Source organism: Channa argus, chromosome 5, assembly GCF_033026475.1.
Source record: "Channa argus isolate prfri chromosome 5, Channa argus male v1.0, whole genome shotgun sequence".
NCBI lineage: Eukaryota > Metazoa > Chordata > Actinopteri > Anabantiformes > Channidae > Channa > Channa argus.
This window is the reverse complement of record NC_090201.1, coordinates 16252113-16275194: the sequence shown is the minus strand read 5'-3', so window position 1 is coordinate 16275194 and position 23082 is coordinate 16252113. Positions and strand designations below refer to the sequence as shown.

Sequence of the window (23082 nt, the reverse complement as noted above, 5' to 3'; positions counted from 1 at the left end):
AGTGTAGAGATCTGAAGAGTGGTGTGACATGAGTCCTTTTTGGCTGATTAAAAATGAAGTGTAATGGCGCATTTTGGATCATATCCAAGGGTTTGATTGTGTATACCGGTAACCCCATTAACAGAGTGTTAGAGGAATCAAGACTTTATGACCAGCGCCTATACAATAAGTTGGATTGTATATTCCGTGAGGCAGGGTCTGATCTTTCTGATGGTGTCGAGGGCAAATCTAAAAGAGGACCATAGGATCTGATGGTTCACAGTGTCAAAGGCTGCAGCTAGGTCGAGTAGGATTAATACAGAGGACTGACCTGTGGCTTTTGCAGCTTAAAAAGATTCCACAAAAGTCAGGAGTGCGGTTTCTGTGGAGTGACCACTTTTGAATCCAGACTGGTTGACATAGAGGAAGTTGTTCTTGGAAAGAAAGTCTGAGAGTTTCATTGCGTTCCATTGTCTTCTCCATAAGGGAGGGGTCAAGAGAAGGTTTGTTTGGCAGAAGAGTAATCTGGGCCTGCTTCAATGAGGTCAAAAAAGTGCCTGTTGTGAGAGATGTGTTGATGATTTGTATAATAGCTGTGATTAGTGAGTGTGCAACTGCTTGAAGGAGAGTGGAAGGGATCGGATCCAGAGGACAGGTGGTTAGATGGTTAGAGAGGAGGAGGATGGATACATCGTCATCAGTCAGAGTTGAAAATGAGGAGAGTGTGTTTTGGAAGAAGGTAGCAGGATGTCATCATCTGGAGGAGAGAACTGTGAGCTGATGGCTGCCACCTTATTAGTAAAGAAGCCGGCAAAGTCTTCAGCAGTGTGAGAGGTGTATGGCGAAGGTGGAGGAGGATAGATGAGTGATTTGAAGTGGTTAACAGCTTTCTGGTGTCCGTGGTGTTGCTGAGCTTCTCCTGGTAGTATTCAGTCTTTGCCCTGGTGACACTGTGAGAAAAAGATCCAAGCAGATCCTGATACTCGGCAAGAGCAGATGAAGTCTTGGATTTTTGCCACTTTCTCTCAGCACTCCTGACCGTGGTGCGAGAGACGAGCTCAGGTGGTGGGATTCGAAGCTGAGGGATGAGCAGGTCTGTAAGACATGGGGCAGAGACTATCCAGACACGATGAAAGTGTATTGCGGAGGCTGTGCATGGCTGCATCTGCATCGAGGGTGGAGAGGTCCGAGTTGCAGAGACCAGTGAAGAGAACTGGTCCAGGTTGAGAGACCTGAGGTTACGGCAGAATGTTACAAGTGTGGTGGGAGAATGCGAAGGTCTAGGGATGAAGACTGTGAGTTCAATGAAGAAGTAATCTGATAAATGCAGAGGAATGACCAAGATGTTGTCTGTGGTGCAGTTCCAGGTGAGAATGAAGTCCAGCTTTCTAAATCAGTCGAGTGGAGAACAGTCTCAGGTCAAATGTTTTTAGAAGAGCAAACACGTCAGCCGCCTGAGGTTTGTCTAGGTGGATGTTCAGGTCTCCCAAGATGACGAGAGGAGTGAGGGTAGTGGGACAGCAACATGGTAAGCTCATATCAGCTGTTCTCCAGCTGGCCCGGGGAGCGATATATAACAATCATATGCACTGTAATCGGTGCTGTAATCCTAATGGCATGGTATTCCAAAGATGACAGATTGTTGAGGGGTGCTGTCTGGGAAAACTTCCAGGTGTCAGTGATGAGAAGTCCAGTTCCAGCCCCCCTCTGCACACTGTTAAGTGAATTAGAAAATGACCAGTTCATGTGGAATTGATTTACTTTGTGAATCTGACCTGTGTTCCCCACAAGTACCAAGCTCAGTGAAATAGATGTAGGAAAGTGTAATTAATAAACCTTTATCCAGAAAAATGTAGAATTAGTTGGGGATTGCTCAGATGAGCTGCTGTAGCTCAGTTGTTAGAGTAGTCATCCATAACCCACAGGGTCAGTGATTTGACTCCCAATGCCTAATGGCTACGTATTGAACTGTCCTTAGGCAACACAACCCCTGATGTGTGCTACTTTCACGCATGTGCTGCTTTGGATATAAGCATCTTCTAATTGACAAATTGTAATCTTAAATATTAGCAGCAGTAGGAGGAGTGTTTGTATCACTGTTGCAGTAACATTTGTAAATTAGCAGTGAAGCAGGAGCACAGCAGAGCAGACAGCAGAAACGGTAGCTAATATATATTAGACCACTTAGCGGAGGGTCCGTACTGTAGGTTGCATCAAGGAAAATAATCAAGTGTAAAAGCAGAACTCAAGTTGTCTGTCTGAACCAGGTCTCATTCTTTGCTCCAATAAAAATATTTATGACATGTTTTTGCTGCCAACCAGTAAAAAGACAGGTGTGTGTGTGTGTGTGTGTGTGTGTGTGTTTGTTTGTTTGTTTGTTTGTTTGTTGATCTCCTTTATGTCTAATTTTTTACACAACTAAAGAATGGTCCCTAAGTCCATGACTTAGTTAGTCCAAGTTCCTGCAGACAGGCCATATCACTGTGCTATGTGACCTGCACACCACCAATCGTATGATATGTGTGCACAGAACAGCGTGGACTATAATCAGAACTTACAGAGCCAGTAGCTGCTCCACATGTCGTAGATGTTGCAGCTTTACTCGTTGGAGGACTTCACCTTACTGTTGAAGGTCATGTAGAAAACTGAATGAATGAATGACTTTGAGAAAAGCACGAGGGCCAAAGGCAGAAATAGTATCTGCTAAGGTAAAGGAGAAGCACTCATCAGGCCAGCGGCTGATTTTGAGAATAGGGAAAGAGCACTTGACTGCTGGTACGAGAAGTCTCTCACCTTGATGAACACTTTCACCTGGCCTGGCGCTGCTTTGTCCTTTGAGCACAGTCTCAGACAAACAGCCTCTTCAGACTCATTCTTCCTATAACTAATGCTTCTTCTACATTCAAACTGACCTTTCAAATATTTCTTTCTCCTAAACAGGGCCTGTCTAATTATAGCTCACCTCAAACTTTGACTTTTTCCACATGCCAAAGTACATAAATGACCACAAATAGATTTTGAGAAAATGGGCCCCTGAGTATAGATAGGGAAAGATTAATCTTTGTCTATTTTTGCTCAATTTGTCTATTTTAGGGCATTTTGTCTGTTTTTTAGATGTTATGAATTCGTATTTGAAGCGGTTTTCATGTAATTAGAAATGATTACTGCCTGTTTTCGGTCATGTTTAGCCTCCTTTGGATAGTTTTACATAGCTGTTTTGCATCTTTTTGTGAGTGTTGTGCAGGGCTTTGTGGTCACTTTGTATTTTGTCTTAAAAAAAAAATCAGCTAGAAACAATAAGAAATCACCCAAATACTATCCTTTTAATCAGGTTATGGGAATGTTAACTTAAAGAACTGTCTACCTTGAGCTGAAATAATTTGTGGGTAATAATTGTCATTTGAGCTGACAAAATCTACAGTTGAACTAAAAAGTCTGATTTTGTCTGCGTCTGTCTCAAGTTGTTTAAAAAATTACCAGGAAGACCTGATGAATCATAATAAACTGCATATAGCTGTGTGAGAGTTGCATAGAAATATTGATGGCATGGCGACAGTATCTAAGATGGGAGGGGCTAACTGATTATTAACTATTGATTTTTAAATACGTATTTACATTATTATAGCACAGAGCCTCCTATACACGCTGCAGTAATTGAATTTCATAGTGTTCTTATATATTCTCTTTTACATGGCAGGTGGTTACATTGTGGTCAGGATGTTATTAAATGGTTTCAAGACCATTGCAACTCCTGAGGTTTTAAGTACAAAAATCATTTTGTGCTTAGGGAAGTCCAATCATCAACATTTCGAAGGATTTGTATGTTAATCTGCACATAACTCTCAAAAGGATTAATGGCACCAACACTGAATGACCACTGATATGAGCTCTCACAAAGTGTAAAATATGGACTTGGTGTAATGTTAAGCTGTGTAAGTAGAATAGCTGCACCAAGCATAAGTTTGACTTCAGGATTAAAAGCATCCTGCTTTGTCTTGCTCTTGCCGTGTGAATAGAAAACATGACATTCACATCTCTCTAGGTCATCCAAGTCTCATCTTTGTCTCTCTGTTTTTGAATATTTCTGTTCTCTAATCGTTTTTCTCTTTATTTTTCTTTCACTGCCATCACTAAAATGGTTAAAAGTTCACTGTCACTATCACCATGGCAACTGTCATTTGCGTGATGCAGAGACTTGCAGCTGGCTTCTATTCAAGCATCACAGTTGATTGACTGTGTATGTGCGTGTGAGTGTGTGTGTGTGTCTTTCTCAGTCTGCATCTCTCTTTGCGTTTCAAATCGATGCTTCACTCATGTTTACATTTTCCTTCTGTGCTGCTGTCTGCAGAGTATACTGTGACATTCTCTAATTTCTGTAATAAATAAACTATCATGGACTGCAAGGCAGCATCATACATCCATCTATTCGGCAACATAAAAGCAATGCCCCTGGACAATATCATGCCTCTTGGCTATCTGCGGTGAAAGATGGTGAAAAGATCAGGCCTTTGTATTATATTTTGTTTTTAATTTTTTTTACATTTATTGGACAGAAGAAACTGTTTAAGCCATTTCACACTTTGCATTAGCTCTATCATAGCTCTGTGATAATACCTCAATCCCAAACTTCTTAAATTGTCTTTAACTTCCTTTAAACCCTTGTAAAGGCTGAGTACTCAAAGTTAAAATTCTAGATGAAAACAGCCTCCTTTGGTGCAGCGGATCCGACCCTATCCTGTTTCTATTTATACAGCCACCATGGCCCAGCCATAGTTTAAATATAGATGCTGAGTCTGGATTCTCTTCTTCATCTGAAATGCATGAATAATTGAGAGGGAGAGGAGATGAGGTGGGATTCATTCAAGAGATGGATGGTCGTCCAGGCATAGATTTCCTACCTACATTAGTGGTCTGCTGAATGGGGTTGTGGTGCACTTTGTGCATGCAAGCACTGCATGAGTTGACGAAAAGTTTGATGAAGACCAAAAATGGCTTGTTTCAGACTTTTCTCTGAACTCACAGGACACAGACAATTTTGAAGAGTTATTTGTGTAAGAAGGGATGTTAATATTATTAACTGTTTTCTTTAATAACCCTACCTACATCTAGTCTTATGAAAATGAAGTTACCAACAGAATATTAGAAATGTGGAATATGTACTTTTAAATAAAGCAATGTCAAATGGCCTGTAGAAAGATGCATACATCTATCATACGAATATGATTGTAAGATTGTCTTTGAAATACAGGTGCATATTTTTAAGCATTTACACAGACTGAGCCTTCTTGAGGAGGAGCTGCCCATGGAGGTTAGAAATACAATTGCCTTTATGTTAGTGAAGCAAGGTCATGATTGGAGGTCACCTGTTTTATTCTTCAGGCTACAATAAAACTGACATTAGTTCCTCAGAAAAGCCATCAAGAGCTAACTTAGTTTGCCGAGATGTGGCGTCTTCAAAGTTACATGCAGAAGTGATATAGGGTTGGGAGATTACAACTGAGCTAGTGAAAATGTGTGTGTAAGTGTGTGTTTCAAGCCACCACGCTGGGGGAAATGTGGAAGTCACAGTCTCCTCCCGTCTCCATGGAAACCCCTTCTCTTTCACAGGCAGAGAGGCTGAGCCCTTCTACATTCAGAACCAGGGGTGTGAATTGTTTCACATTATTTTGGATTCACAGTATTACTTGTGTAGCTACTGCTGACCACTGATAATAATATCTTGATGAAGATTAAAATCAGTGCTGTGGAAATGTGATGTCTGTTAATCCAATCAAGTCATATGACAACAAAAGTGTGACATGTAGTCCAGACATCTGCAACTGAACATCATGTCTGACAGATTTTTTAAATATATTATATTGGCATATTTTATTAAAACAGAGTTACACTGCCATAGACCAATATGAATCAAGTGAGCTGGTGACCCATTAAGCCTGTAGAGAAGGCAGCCAATCAACTTAAATGAAAATAGACTGACACAAAAAGAGAAAGCCCTAGAGACAGATCAGACACTAGAGCAGCACATATGGTTCAAAGCTGGGTGAGCTTCAAATAAGGTACAAATCAGGGATAGAAGTAAGGAGAGCAGGAGGGTGGAGACAGAAAGAAGGAGACTCTGTCAGACTTGCTTTTCATAAGCAGGACCACGTAGCCACCTCCCATTGAGCTTCAAGGGGTTGTCATGGTGACAGTGGCTAGCAGTTGAGGCTGGGAATGTGTTGCGAGTATGGTATCACTGTGGCCTCGAATGGAGCTCAATGGATACTGAGAAAGCAAGTCTGCTAGTAATGAAGCTCACGGTGATGAAAAAAACCTTGATTTACTCAGTCACATACAGACACACCTTTACTAAATCTCTTTCTCTCTATAAACATTGTGATGGTAGGTGGGAATTCAGGTGTATTGGCATTATTAGTTGGGTCTAAAGTGTTTCCCATTGTGATTGCTAGGAGGGGTAACAGACAAGGGTGTTAGGACTCTCAGGAACAGGAGCCTCCACTGCTAAAGTAAAAAAAAACGTGTGTCTGTTGTTCCTGTTGCTGCTAATGAAAACAGTGCTAGCTGGAGCACTGGGAGTCTGAGAGTTCCTGAATTGTCACCTGGGATACCACCAGACATAATACAGTGTGAGAACACTAACTCAAGCTGCACTTAACTGAGGGTGGCTAAACTAAATAAACAACTAAATTATGTCTAAACATCTAAAATGAGTTATGAAACTATAACTTTAGAATAACTTTTCCTCTTACAAGTGCTTCTGCAGCCTCATTTGGTCAGGTATGACCTATACCTGCGGCTAATGGGTAATACAGACTTTAGAGAGATATTGTTATGTAAATGACAACACTGAGTCCTTTTACTTATATTGTATCTCTATCTTTGGTTGTCACAGTACATTATAATACTTGCAAGTATCCTTTTTGGCTTTTGAGTGAGAATATCTTCCCACTTTTAAGTTGTGTTCCTCTGCTAACAATGAATCAATTTACAAATTTAAGAAAGGCTCACATTTATTAAAAAAACAACTGAAAAAAATATCACCCTTCTCTGCAGTTCTCTTCAGCTCCATGGAGCATTTGAGTTTTCGGCTTCATGGCCTGCAGCATTAATGTTCAGGTCAGTCTCAGTGAACAAAACACAATCTTGTTTCCAGCATTAGCAGGCAGCAATAAAACTAAGCTCTGGTGAGCCCACAGCATATTGCTTGCACCATATTGCAGAAAGGGAAAATTTTTAATAGAAAGTCAACAAAAAGCTGCTAAACACCCTAATGAATTGGTCATCTATGTCTAATAAGGAAAGTCTCTAGTAGTGCTTTCAGTGGTAGCTGTCCACAACAACAATTTCTACATGGGATCAACAAAGTATTGCAAAATAATTTGAAACGAATGAGCTGTGTAGGTGTGTCTGGGGAGCTGAAATTGCTCTGCTGTATTTACAGTGTCTGTGCAATAAATGCATTGTTAATAATACATTATTCCTTCATCAATAGATGAATTCATTTCCCTTCTATATGTAAGTAGGTGGAGGACATCTCAGTCCATGAACAGGGCTGGGGTCACCTTGTATAGAAGGCAGGGAACTGTGCGGGCTATTGTGTCTGCTGAGCCACATGATGGAGTACCATGTGAGACACAAACCAGTGTCATCTGGCTTTGTTTAGAGTCACAGTGGGATTTCCTGTCAATCTGCTCCCTCTCTCTCTCACAAGCAAACATGTTGTCTTTTCCTCTCCTCTAGTTATAAATATCTCCCTTCATTTTGTTCTCCTCTCTATTAGGCCACGAAGGAGCATTTGCTGGAAGTTTCACTCTTGTTGTCTCGATGTCTATGTAATTAAGTTTCATGTAATAGAGTATTCACCACACAGAACTTCCAGGGCATAAAAGACACACAGTCTTTGGTGTGGCCGCTATTAACATTTGTGTTGTTATGTTTGTCACAAAGAGTCTATAATTAGTGTGTATTTTTGTCGATGCTTTTGTCATTTCTGGAACTCTATTCAGCCTTTTCCTGGATGTATTTGTGTGCGCTTAAAAATCTGTGTTAAATTTACAGTGTAATAGCTTGATGAATTAAAACCCGGCACGAATAAACAATCCAGGTAAGAAATAAGATAAAAATCAACAATGCAGTGTGGGAGAATATGTACTGCTGTAGAGGCAGGGCCAACAGGGACATAGGCCAGAGGGAAACGAATAGGGTTTCCTAGAGGAACTTGACCGTATAACCATACTGTTGCATAGCAGCACAAGTGTGACTTTGTTAAAGACCTTTTTATAGCATCTCATCCTATTACCTCTGTCCTTTTTTGTCCTGCTCTTCCATAACTACAGTGTCCCATGACTTCAAGTTTGAGATGTATTTCCATCCCTTTTATGACTCATTACAATTCTGTTTTGTCTGGTGGCCAATGAATAGAATTCATTAAATAGACTGTACAAACATACATCAGTTGTTATTTACTTTGCACTACTTTTTCCCCCCCTTTTGACATCATCCATTTCCTGCTGGCCATTTCATCTCCACCCTAAACTCCCAGCACCTCTCTGCTCTTTAAGTGTTTGATTCAAATAGATTTCCTCCAGGGTAGGAGGAGAGGAGCACAAAGGGAGGAAAATAAACAGAGAGGGTCATTATTCATGTCTGCCATGACGCTATGGCAACAGTGTCCTCCTGCTCTGATTGGTGGTAGATAAGATAGCCACTATAGCCATCACTTTTGCTCCAAACTACCAGACTGTTGTCAAGGCCCACACTGTCGATCCCCTCCCAACCACCGGTTGCTATTGCCCTATTTCTGCCTCTTTGCCTTAATTTCCTCTGGCTGAGTTATAGGGAAACCCCACATCACGTGGTTTGTTTGTTTACACAGGTGACTATGAGTGTAACCAGTTAATGGAGACAGTTTTGGTGAAGCTTAACTAAAGAATAGACTATTATGGCAGTATTCCAATTAAATTGCACTAAAATAATTTTGTATCTATTCAATCCATCTTTTGTCTACACTTATTTTTACCATTCTACGATTTACTCCATCATTTAACGTCCCAACCTCTTTGTTTTGTTGTTTGGTCCTGTGTCAGAACTAATGTGCAGGCTAATAGCTTCTGTCCTTGGACCAAAGGAACAGCTGTTCCCCTGTCATGTTACCATAGCTGTGTTTATTGGATTACAGAAAACAGGATATTGGAGCATATATGTGTTTATGATAAATATACACAATAAACACCTCTGGACTATGTTGCCTGTATGACTTACCATTACTCGGGCCGGAGTCCTTACTTAATGCTTCAAGTTTAAGACCAGGAGAGAGCTGCTGAAGTTGTGTCGTTCATCCCCACATTTGAGGTTAGCTGATTTTGGATCCTTCTTAAAAATCTGTTATGAACAGAGCATGCTGATTTCCGACATGGATTTTTTTTTTTAGTAACCAAAGAAACCTTTAAAAATAATGCTATACATATATGACAGCAAGCACTAAAATGAGCAGTATTCACTAAAGTTAAATATATTTTTTAATAAAAACTTCATCACCTATCCACTTATCAAAAATGTCATGGAGTTTTCGTAGTTTCTAGGTCCAATGCAAACACATGTCCTAGTAGGTCTGTGGGTCATGACTGTAACATTTCAGAAAACACATTTTCACAAAAATTTAAAAAGCACAAGTTAACACAACTACGATCTTAGTGGCAGTCGACAGTAATTGAGGAAAGAGAAAATATGATTTTTATAAAATAACCTTCAGTCACTGGTTTGACCGAATGGATTCATGCATTATTGCAGTTATTCTTACCTCAATGCCAATTCTCACCTCAGCTCAACAGTGGTGTTATCAGCTCTTATTTATATAACACATCCTATAAAACAGAAAATGACATTGTAATTATTATCACAAGTGTCTTATATGTGAGTTATACATGTGGTTGCTCCAATATTACAGGCTAGATAGATAGCATTTATTTAGCTATTTCTCACTGTGCAGCCACTTATTCAGATATAATATACTAATTCTGTGTGTTTTTGTGTTTACACCATGAATACTGATTGATAGCGGAGCTGTCATATGGTGCTAAAAGAGGTAAAGTCTACCACCGCATACTTGTCTGTTGGTACGATTGGTCGAGTGTGGGTGGGGAAGTGTGTGTTTGTGTGTGTGAGCATCAGTTTGCTGGTTTCTGACATATTTTTCAGTCCTCTGTACTGTGTAATGTGAATCTAATGCAGTTGAACCTGGGGACATTTTGCTCCTACAGTACAGGACTATTTCATGTCGGCTTTTATGTCACTGGTGTCTAAGCAAGTGACAGGGAATGATGGGCCTCTCCCCTTTAAATCTACAGAGATCATTACAGGTGAAACCTGTGTGAACTGGCACGAAGATAATGTTTTAAAACTCTGCTTCTTTGATCACAGACAGAGCCCTAAAGCTTTTTTAACCCCCTGTTTCATCTATCATTCAACATCACTGATTTGGTTAATACTGAGCAGGGTCAGCACTTGGTGAGGCTTGTTTAGAGATCTGACTAAGTTCATTCAAATTCCAGTGCAGAAGAAATACTAAATTTGTTTGTATTCATCATTTAACTTCTATCTGACCATACCTGTTAAGGTTTTATGGAAGGCTGTGAACTTATCAAAAATCTAACAATTTTATTAGCCATACTAGCAGCATAGTTCTACAGATGGCCATTTTGGTCTGTCAACCACTTTTATTCCCTATTGAAATTTGTGACCAACTTGGATGGCAGTGACTTAACTGAGCGTCATACATTTAACGAGGCATCGCCATATGATTGTTTCAACCCCTCCTGAGGATTGCGATGAAATTTGGTACAGATATACACGTTGCACATAAGAAGAACCCTGGTGACTTTTACCTCCATGAGGGTGACCTCTATGGTTTTGACTAAAAAAACTCTTGACAAACCTTTTCTCAATTTTCACATTTTAAAATGTATTCTTTGTTTTTAATAAAATATGAAATTAACAATGTTATAGAGACTAATTCCCATAAACCTAAGCTTTACTTACTGTAATTAGCTAAATCTAGCCTGCTTAACATTAACATGTATTGTGTGTATTGCTAATATTAGCTTATATTCTGCAATATCATTAGCAGTTTAATATTATTTTTTGACAACCGAAGACAAGAGTAGATATATTTCATGAGTCAGATGATTTGCTTTTGTTGGTACTTGCTAAATATAATTTTCCACTCAAGCACACCCACTTACGTCGATAAGCCAGATAAGTGAATCATGAATAAATAAGTGGTCCAAGACAATCGAATCCATTGGCTCTCAGCTAATCGCACACTTAGTCAGACATTTATTAGAGACTGTGCAGTTATTGAAATTCACTTAGTGTCAGCACTTCCAAACTGTAATCAAAACCCTTGATAAACACACTGGGTACACTGATACTATATGTCACAGACTTTATTTTATTCTCTGATCCTTTAAGCCCCATTGACATTACTTTTATGATTTTGTCTTTCAGATCTTGGCCATCATCTCTATCCTCTTTATTGTGCTATCCACCATTGCCTTGTCTCTGAACACCCTTCCAGAGCTGCAGGACACAGATGAGTTTGGCCAATCCACAGACAACCCCCAACTGGCCCACGTGGAAGCTGTGTGTATTGCCTGGTTTACTATGGAGTATCTGCTTCGCTTCCTCTCCTCCCCTAACAAATGGAAGTTCTTTAAGGGTCCTCTAAATGTCATTGATCTATTAGCCATCCTGCCGTACTATGTTACCATCTTTCTGACAGAATCAAACAAGAGCGTGTTGCAATTTCAGAACGTCCGTCGCGTCGTTCAGATTTTCCGGATCATGCGTATCCTGCGTATCCTGAAGCTGGCACGTCACTCCACGGGTCTTCAGTCTTTGGGCTTCACCTTGAGGAGGAGTTACAATGAGTTGGGTCTGCTCATCCTTTTTCTGGCCATGGGAATTATGATCTTCTCCAGTCTGGTGTTTTTTGCTGAGAAGGATGAGGAGGATACAAAATTTAAAAGTATTCCAGCTTCTTTCTGGTGGGCTACTATCACTATGACCACAGTAGGCTATGGGGATATTTACCCAAAAACTCTGCTGGGAAAGATCGTGGGGGGTCTATGTTGCATAGCAGGAGTACTGGTGATTGCTCTACCTATTCCAATTATTGTTAATAACTTCTCTGAATTCTACAAGGAGCAGAAAAGACAGGAAAAAGCACTTAAAAGAAGAGAGGCCCTCGAGAGGGCAAAGAGAAATGGCAGCATTGTCTCAATGAACTTGAAAGAGGCTTTTGCTCGCAGTGCAGAACTGATGGATGTGGTGGTAGAGAAGACTGAGAGGACTCATGACAACCACCTCTCTCCAAGTCGTTGGAAATGGACTCCCAAGAGGGCTGCGTCAGAGACAAGTTCAAACCGTTCATTCAATGCCCATGACTTGGGCTCTCCGAATGAGGCCCGAGCCACCAGTCCTCAGAGGCTAAATGTTCAGAAGCTAGAGGAGATGTACAACCAGATGGCAAAGACACAATCACAACCTAACCTCAATGCGAAGGACAGAGGTTCCAGAGTTGGTAAACAGAGAGATGAGATAGAACTTGGGGCAATCCAGGATCACGGGCCACCAGTGTTAGGTACCAGAGAAGGTGTGGGGGACATGAAAAGCCTGTCAAGCATTGACAGCTATATCAGTTGTGCTACAGACTTCCAGGAGAATCCACGCTTCCCCCATAGTCCAGCAAATGACCTTGGTCTTCAGGAAAGTCACCAGTTCTCCCACAGTCTGGCTACAGCTTTGTCCCAGCATGCCAATACAAAAAACAGCCAACGAACCAGTGGGGAGAATGACCCTATTTTGACTCCCATGTCTGTCACAAAGACTTCGTTTTCAGAGAACACAAGAAAATTTTTCTTTTCCAGCAACTCTTCAAAAAGCCTTATACCCAAAAGAGGCTGTTGCAGCGAGGTGGAGTCAGGGCTTTCCCCATTCTCAGATAGCTCAGTCCTGTCAGACCACTCTCTGTTAAGCCCTGAAGCTTCTGTCTACACCACTGCCAGCAGCAGGACCCCACCAAAGTCCCCAGAGAGCACTGTCTTGGCCACAACTGTCTTTACCTTCCATGACTCCTCCATCAGCAAATACATTGATGCAGATACGGATGATGATGAGCATCTCCGCGACATCTCAGACACAAGCCCTTCAGAGTGTCTGTTGGCCGGTTCAAGCCCAAAACGCAGCATCAACATCAATTACCAGAGGGGCACCAACCATTTAGAAACAGCCCAGAAAATGCTGGGCCAGAACTGCCTGTTCCCCCTTGAGGGGATTTGTGGGATAACTCATGAGAATCACGTAGGACCTGAGAGGCTACGAAGACCAAAGGTTGAGAGGGGGCGTCATAATACTTTGGATAAAAACCAGTGAGGGACAATTGGAGCAGAAACAAGCAAGAAGCTGGGGCCAGAGTGTGATAGAGACACTATAGTAACTATAAACACTCCAGAGACAAAAGAAGAGGGAGACACAAGGGTGAGGGTCTCACTGAAACATTTCACAAAATACCTGAGCATGCCATTGGGCAATATGCTCTGGTTGACCATTTGGTGAATACTCTGGGAGAAAAACATTTCTGAATTGTAGAATGTCACTGCCCCTTCTTCAACTTCATTCCTTTTAGCAGTATGCCACACCCACAAAACAAATGGAGCACTCCCAGCTAGAGTTGTTGGGGAAACTTGGTTTTGTGGATAAAACCGATGTAAGCCAACTGGATGACGTGGTTTTTGCAGCATGGGGTTTAGCTCCATATTCACTAGGAAAATAAAAATCCCAGCTTACCACTGTCCTATAACAGCGTCCCAGTCCATTTTGTAGTCAATATAGAGGAGAGTACCTAGAAGCCTATAAGCTACAGTTCTTACTTGTGCCCTCCATTCTTAACCTGGCCTTAGTCATTTACATTTGTAGGGGTGTGCATGTCTGCATATATGTGTGTACATTTGTGCGTGAGAGAGTGTGAATGTAAATGGGTGATCTGTGGGTAATTTGTGTATGCACACTCTTGAGATTGTCTTACCTGATTTATTTTTATATAGATAAGAAACAGTTCCTTATAGAAATATGTGATTTACTAGTCAGCTCTGTCATAATCATATGTGAAGATTTTTCCTGTATAAGTTTGTTGGCACAGAGTCTGCAGTTTATCCATTATAACAAGCGATCTTTCTTGAATAGTATTTTGCTGTTCCCTATGTTCTCATGCTATGATGAAAATGAATGATACTTTCAGATTGCTGCCAGTGAACACAGTCCTACAACCACCAGTCATGGAAATGGGCAAACATCAATGCCTGGGATTATAATCTTAAATGCTGTTAAAAAACGCATTTGTGAAGCATGCATGCACCCAATTGGTCAACATACTGAATTGCTTGTCCTTTGTATCTAAAGAAATAATCAACTAAAGGAAAACCGTCCAATATATATATATATTTGTAATGTTTACATCTTACTGACATGACGTTAAAATTTCAGTAATATATGTTCAGCATGCATTGGCCTTCCTTTGACCAACATGAAAGCAGCCAAAGAGGTCACACAGTTTCAAAATATGTGTGGTGAATACTAAAACCAGGGTGGTTATTCAACTCTTCCTTAAATCATCCAAATAAACTCTGATAGCACTGAATATACAAATCCATATTAGCTTTACCATGATTCTGCTGCCAGAACTGATTAAAGTCATGCATGAATACACACACAGACACACACATAAAAGATACTTACAGGTACCTTAGACAATCTCTAGGATACATAGATACATCTTGTTTCCATGGTGACAACCACTGTCCAAAAAAGCTGGCAGCAGCTCTGCAACATTAATTGGGGCGGGGATGGTCTGACTGCATGTAATGTATGATGCTCACATACATACACAAGAACCTACACAGGCATGCAGCCATAGAGTGACAGGTATGCACGATAGTAAAATGTTAGAGAGCCACTTCTCATTGTGCACATTCCTAAGCACTGTGTAAATGCAACATTATGATGTAAGGACCTAATTGTATGTTTGTCTAGAATATTTGTAGCGTCCGATAAATTAATATAATTCCACGCAGTATAAGTGTGTTTTAGTTTATTGACTGTTAGGAGTCAACAATGCATTTGCTGTTACATGTTTATATTTCCATACAGCACATGAAAAAGTCACACCGCAGTTAAAACAACAGGAATATTAAACCTGTATTATAGGAATGACCTCGCTCTTCACACAGATGGACAGAAGTGCTGTATTTTAAAATACTTTACATACGTGAATGATTTCAGCCAAACTGTTTGCCATGATAATCCTGAATTCTGTTAGTTTCTGTTCATATCTTTATTGCCCAACACACACAAAAATTCTTCTGCAACAACACAATAGGATAACTGAAGATATAATGCTGTATAAGTGCTGATACTGCTTTGAGCATTTAAATTAAATTATACATATGTTTCTCTGTTACATCTATTAATCCCGTCGTTTCCTGCCCAACGCCAAGTGAAGAATGATATTCTAGTTAGTACCACTGATCAAACTAGAAGTTTTCTTAGTCATTTCCTGAGAAACATCAAGGGGTACAAACTTCAAGGGGTACTATTAAATAGGCCATTACACTGTTAAAAATGTAGGTGTTTAGTTACATGTATTAAAAGAGTCAGTTGAAGGTGGTTGACGTACATTTTTTGTGTGTTGTGGTTGAGGGTCCAATCACAAACTCTGATTTAATTTCCTGTTTTAATCACAGAGCTAAACCATTTCACTTTGCTCCCCCATAGTGAGGGAACCTGAGGTGTGAAAGGAATAGCAATGACTCAGAGAGGCAGGGAGAAGTGTGTGTGTGTGTGTGTGTGTGTGTGTGTGTGTGTGTGTGTGTGTGTGTGTGTGTGTGTGTGTGTGTGTGTGTGTGTGTATGTGTGTGTATGACTGCTGTAAAGCCAGGACATTAAAGCAGTGTGGCTGATGCTTAATGGAATACAATAAAGTGTTTCTAATAGGAATGCATGTGTGTTGGGGAAATGCTTTAAGACGATGCACACAATTATTTTTGTTTAATGCAGCTTCAATTACAAAAGGGATGGGAGGAGCAGTGTATGAATCATATTTAGCACATCTCAAATAATTACACATGGATGGTCTAATTTGGAAATGTTATTGTAAGCAGCCTCAGGACTTTTTGTATTGAAGTTGTTTATTGCTCATAAACTACAGAATAGGTTTATATTTGTTTTTCACAAAGAAAATTCATAAATAAAAATATCACTTGTAAACAGGGGTTCCAAAATTAAACTATTTGATATTTAAACAGGATAAGTGTTACAGATAATGGATGAATGGATATTTAAACTGAGATAACATCTTACATAACAATAGACTGCACATATTTAACAATATTAAAAGCTTCCCTCAAAACGAAAATGAATGGCTGCTCATTTGGGTAATAATGTCTAATTTCCCCAATAAACGTGTAATTCCTCGAATTGCTGTATAAGAAGGTATCGGCACTGGTTCAATTCCACAGTGAAAACATGGCAAGAGAGAAAACTTTGCTGTTAGTTTCTAATTAACTTCTGCTTCTTTATATTATGAAAAGTAAAGGCCAATGTATGCCAAACATTTAAACATTTATCCCTGTTATACATAATGTCCAAGGAGATTTCCAAATATTGTCTCAAGTTGTGAAGAAACTAATTTCAGTCAGGCATGTCCTTAAAATAATTACGTTTCATTTTCCAACACTAAAATAGAGGGCATTCACGTAATGTGAGACTCTGTTCCATTATTTGTTTTCTATATCACAGAAGTCAGGGACCATTTTCACCGAAATGTCTCTCAAAAAAAAATGACAATCAAAGTTTCATGAATAGGCAGCAAGTGCTATTGAAGAGAACTGAGATTTATTATGGGCAAATATAACAAAAATGTGCACCCATGCGCATAAAAAACTAAATGTATTGAAACCTGACCCTACTCGCTAACCCTTTTAGATAAGTAAAAATATATATATATATCAAATATGATTTTGTGATTTGATACCTAGACTGTGATACTGTGACATGATATCACCATAATACTAAAACTTAAGACATCAAATTTCTTGTTACAAGTCATTCTTGTTTTAGTTTTATTTGGGCATGTTACCGCCCCCAATTCAAATTAACACCACCAACACTATAACAGAGCTTTTAAATTCACTGAGGTCCTTATGGGTAAGTTCTTATGTGAATCAAAGAACTAAACCATTGTGCTTTATAGAGAAAATAAAATGAAATGAATTTTTTAAATGTTTCATTTATTGATACAAATAAAGATGAATAGCACAAATTTTCAATGATTTCCATACAAGACTCTTAACTGTACAGTAAATACATTTAGTTGAAATCATGATTAGATTTTGTGCAAGCTGCTAAATTTAACTACAAAGTAAAATGTTGATAAAGTTTGTTTGATTATTCTTAGAAAACCATAGTATATTTCCAAGGACATGTGGTCGTTTCCCAAATTCAGTAAATACCCACTGCTTTAGTAAGTAGCCTAATTTCAACATATTTTGAATCTAAAACTGTATTACAGTGTTGGGGTCGATTCAAGATGCCTTGAAGGAGTAAAACATGCATCACACGACACTATCAAAGGATCCAGTATTAGAGCATTGGACAATATACTTTCTAGGTTTTATGTTCTCAGTGGAATTGGCCCCAACTTTGCCTAAGCCATCAGTCTTTGTGAAGTACACTGTTTCCAGGGAACTGAAAAAAACATATGTGAATGACCTTAGTCAGCTCTTATACAATGTTGTTTGTAGGTCCACAGGCTGTCTGTTTTGTAAGAAACAAAAAACTAAAACATTTTTACCTGTTGACTTTCTATGCTGTTGTTTCTGTATCAATGTTCTATTGTTCTGTGCATGTTGTACCTTTGGCGTTGTGACTGGTTGTGATTCACACAGAGCCAGTTCTTATCATGTAAAGAAAAATTGTCTCAATGTCCCAAGATATTTCCTATTTCTTAAGAAAAGCAACATTTCCCTTGGATGACTCAAAGTTAAATAAATCAAATCACTTTACATTTTGATTAGGCATTGCTGACTTTCTTTTCACAGTTTTAAAGTGTTTCAAATACACGTAGAAATATGTATTTATAAAAAATCCTATCATGCCGTAAACCCAGTAATGTGCCGTCCAAGTACTATTTTACCTGCACATATTCAGCCAAAAACACTGACATGTAGTTGCACTAACAGACCAGTATAATCAATATAACTACAAAGACATAACTTACAACTACTCTCTAAAGGAAAAGATTTAGTGACTAGTGTTTGTGATTATTATGGCTGTTTTTTTATGATAGTGGCAGACTGTTCTTCAAACACGTATTCGATTAAATTACGTACAAGGGGGGACAAAAACAAGGAAGAAGGAGGTCAAATTGTGAGGAGGCTTTGGGCTGCTCGACAGGAGCAGGTCCCCATCTTCCCCACAAATTTCCACACGCCCCTGCATTTGGGGTTTCCCACCTCCTGCCACTGGTGAGATTGTTTTCTGCAGAAAGAAAGGCAGGAGGAATGAGTTAGTACTTACAATAGTTCTCTTTAAATCCAAATGTAAACAATGTTGCCACCTAGTGGTAGTTCATTCTTTTGCCTTCCAGATATGCAAGATATGATGTAGATCAGTGACAGAAACAAATCCTGAAAATGTGACTCATCAGAACTGACCTACATAGTCTATTCACCAGTGCACTTCTGTAAATACCAGGTATTGTGTCAGAAACAGGTATATCACAGTGTGATATATTCTAGCTCTCAGCAGACAGGCCTGTCCATGGTCCTAATCTATGATCGTTTATCTGTAAAGTCCGATGATTATACGTGTTAACTATGTGCAGTTTTCAATCCCCCTACTCATTGAAATGCAATTTAGCTAAAAGAAGTACATCTTAAAGTCATTTCTAAAACAACAATATCTATTTTCTAGCCTTACCTGTCTTTGTCAATTTTTTTCTCCATCTTCTGCATATTGTTAGGGTTTCTGCTGACACACACACAGTCACACATTCACAAATAGCCTGATAAATGAACATATCAGGTCAGACTGAGTAGTTTTTCTTTTTAGTCTGTATATGTTAACCTATAACATCTCTGTTGTGAGAGACGTCTCATTTCTTCCTGCCATTGCCACTCGTCCTGCCCTGAATTAAAAATTTCCAATGTTGTCGCCTTTCCACAACCTTGCATGTTGCAATTGGGGTCTCATTCATTAAAAGGCTTCAACAGATTTGCCTACAGATGACTTCTTTTAGACACATTTGACCTGCGGGAGCAGTGTGAATGAATTAAACTACATATACTAATGTGTCTAAGGACTCCATGCATCAGTATTGTACCACTCATACACTGAAAAAGAACAGTCACAACAACACGGCCATATTCAATACAACTGTGGCAGGACAGAACAAGGTTAGCTCAGAGGTTTTAAGAAATCACCTTTTTATTCACATGTTTGTCTGTTTCACTGAAAATGTTCCCAGAAAATACAAAGTGTCACATTACATTACATTTAATTAACTAATGGATCTGATGTATAATATATTACGTTAGGTACAACTGAGGTAAAAGAGGTAAAAGTCAAACAATCAATTAACTTAGGTCAAAAATATGTACGTTTGCTGAAATTTACTCACATAACTCTCCTCCTTTTTAATGTTTGGAGCTGTTTTTATTATTCAGAATGCATAAATATATTACGGCGATGCTCTCTTAAGCCAGCTTCAAGACTCTGAGGATGGATTGTCTTCCCAAAGTAAAAAATATACTGAAAGGCACAACAAAACCATAAAATGCTACATTAAATAGGTTAAGACATGAATTCACTGCTACAAGGTCCTAAACATAGCTGACATACCCACAGTGGGAACAAACAAGCCTGGCAGAAAACAGAAACGTGAAACCCAACACTTTGACGCAAAAAAATAAAATACAAAATTTGCAGATTCACACTTTAATTCCATGTTCTTGTTTAATCTAACTGTCGCTGCAACACAGCACAGAACCAACCTCGATCCCTGAATGCTGATATCCCAGCAAATATAACATTAGCTCACTGCATAGCTACAACTAACCAACAAGATGTTTTGTCCATATGTGTGACAGTGACAGTACTTGTACCTTACACAGAGCTTTTCAACAGCAACGCTCGATTCAAAACTATGTAAGGTGTAATATGTACTATGTAATCCTGCATTTCGTGAGGTTGGGATTCAATTTAAGTCAAGTTTTCTTTCTGTCCCTAACAAACGATGATTCAGCCTTAACTGATATTTGAAAACTGGACATAAGCCTTTTAATTGCAAAATGTACACATAAATTGGTTTTTGTTATCAGTTATATGCAGTGAGACACATGACATTTTTCATTAATATCTTTATCTCCTATAACTATAGAATTCCCAAGTAAATCCTCATAATACCCGTTTGCTCAAGCAACATGACCTTCCTTTACATTTACCATCACATTATATATGAACGCTGCAGTGTTTTACATCACAAAATAAAAAGTGTGTGTGTGTGTGTGTTTGTGTGACAGTGAAGGCCTTCCTCCCACAGATGAAGGCCCAGGATCACATATTGTTACTGTTGCCAGTGTCTTTGGTCTCTTCAGTACAGCTTGTGTCGAGGTGAAACAGGGAAGAACATAATTCATTGCTATTAAAAAATTGATTTAAAAATGTAAGTAACAAATTCAAATGCAAACAGCTGTAACAACAATGTAAATGAGCTCTAATGTTTTTGTTTTGTTTTTTTGTCAAGGTTACTATGCCAGTAAATTTGCCGCAGTGGGCTTCCATGAGTCTCTTGATGAGGAGGTGGAAGGAGTGCAGAACCGCCTTGAACGTCCATATATCGTGATCAAAGGCATTTTTGAAGGCTGCAAGGATAGAATGACAAAATAATAACAGAAATGTTCTTATTTAATACGACCACATTTCCAAAAAAAGTTGGGATGATGTGTGAAACATAAATAAAAACAGAATGCAATAATTTGCAAATCTCATCAACCCAAATTTTATTCAGAATAGAACATAAACAACACATCATATGTTGAAACTAAGACATTTTACCATTTCATGGAAAGTATTAGCTCATTTTGAATTTGATTGCAGCAATGCAGCTCAGGAAAGTTGGAAAGGAGGCAATAAAAGGCTGAAAAGTAATTGCTGCAAGTAAAAAACAAATGGAGGAGCATTTGCCAACTAATTAAGTATATTGGCAACAGGTCAGTAACATGACTGGGTGTAAAAGGCGCATTTCAGGCAGAGCCTCTCGAATGTAAAGATGAACAGAGGCTCACCAATCTGTGACAAACTGTGTCTAAATATGTGGAACAATTTCAGAAAAATATTCATAATAAAAAAAAGAACTTTGAAGATCTCACCATCTGCAGTACATAATATCATCAGAAGATTCAGAGAATCAGGAGGAATCTCTGTGTGCGAGGAACAAGGTTGAAGGTCAAACTGGATGCATGTGATCTTTGGGCCCTCAGGCAGCACTGCATTAAAAACAGACATGATTCTCTACTGGACATCACTGCATGGGCTCAGGAACACTTCCAGAAATCACTGTCTGTTAACATGGTTTGCTCCAAATCCACAAATGTAAGTTAAAGCTGCTTCATGCAAAGAAGAAGCCATATGTGAACACACACCTGAAACACCACCATGTTCTCTGGTCCAAAGCTAATTTAAAATGGTCAGAGGCAAAAAGGAACATTGTTCTGTAGTCAGATGAATTCAAATTTGAAATTTTTTTGGAAACCATGGACACCATGTCCTGTGGACTAAGCAGCTTACACATCTGGAAAGGCCCCATCAATGCTGAAGGTACACAGAGGTTTTAGAACAACATATGCCCCCCTCCAGACGATGTCTCTTTCAGGGAAGGCCTTACATATTTAAGCAAGATCGTGCTAAACCACATACTGCAGACATAATTTGCATTTTTTACACATATTACAATATTCATTATTATATAAAAAAGGATGATTAAAAAAATTATACTTATTACATGTGCAGCTTTTTTTTTAAACTGCACATAAGTTGCACATAATGTAATAACTGATTTTATTTTATTCTTCACATTAGGCATTCACAATGTGTATTACATCACTGGTTATTAGATTCATATTTTTTTGTAAATAACATTAGTAATATTTTACTGACAGGCTGCATCTCCTTTGCAGGATCCCCCCTGATCACACACAGCTAAAACACATTATCTTTCTTAAGAGTCTGCTGTAAACGTTCACATACTAATTTAGAAATCTTGATTGGTGCCACTGTTAGGGAACAAAGGGTCCCGTGCTGAACAGGCCATAGATGCCATCCTAATAAACCAAACACTAGTGTGCATCCCTCTCTTAATGTACCTACCTTTCCCCTCCGGAGCGAACGTACCACCACACATCTTCACTTGAATCAACAACCATAAAGGAATCTGTTATTTATGGCCTTTTTAAACTTTTCAGTATTTTAAGAAGCACTGCACACGTTCTCTTTCAGGTTGTTGCCATGGAAATCTAATTCAGCTGTGAATCAATTCATGGAATCTGACAAATTCTTGTACCCCTTTATAATTATACCTAACTGCAAGGAAGACAAATTGAATCAAAAGTGGATGATGAGAAAATCAGTGATTTTTGAGAATGAGTATGAGTGCACAAGATGAGGACTTAGCTAAGTGGTCATAAAAGCACAGACAAAATATCTAATTTGAAGTTTTCAAACAGTTTTCATCATAAAGCTGTGAAATGACAAATAGTGATTATTCCTGAACTGATGAAAACAGAAAACTCGTTCCAGAAAGATGTTTATGTCTACATAAATTTAAATGATTCAAAACTGATTAATCACAGCAAGTGATGGGTAATGCATGACATGCAAATGAGCAAATGATAACACTGCCAGATATGCAAAAGCTAAGTAGTAGTGTAGAGCTGTCTATCCAAAAGTCTGAACTGAATTTCTACAAAAGTTTTTTTAAGTCTCAGATGCTAA

At 38.9% G+C, this 23082-nt stretch overlaps 2 protein-coding genes across 2 annotated transcripts in view; both read left to right on the top strand.

The window, feature by feature from the left end:
• Positions 1 to 18103, top strand: part of kcnb1 (potassium voltage-gated channel, Shab-related subfamily, member 1) — a 31439-nt gene extending 13336 nt beyond the window's left edge. Inside the window, exon 3 of the mRNA XM_067503682.1 lies at positions 11485 to 18103. Coding sequence (XP_067359783.1) covers positions 11485 to 13410 — 1926 coding nt within the window. The 3' untranslated portion in view covers positions 13411 to 18103. The remainder of the gene's footprint in view (positions 1 to 11484) is intronic.
• Positions 17235 to 22981, top strand: rdh20 (retinol dehydrogenase 20). The gene is given in 6 exon segments (XM_067504239.1): positions 17235 to 17238; positions 20613 to 20645; positions 20648 to 20701; positions 20834 to 20977; positions 22372 to 22464; positions 22578 to 22981. Coding segments are annotated over 6 exon segments (504 nt in total). The 3' UTR covers positions 22754 to 22981.
• The last annotated feature ends 101 nt before the right edge of the window (positions 22982 to 23082 follow it).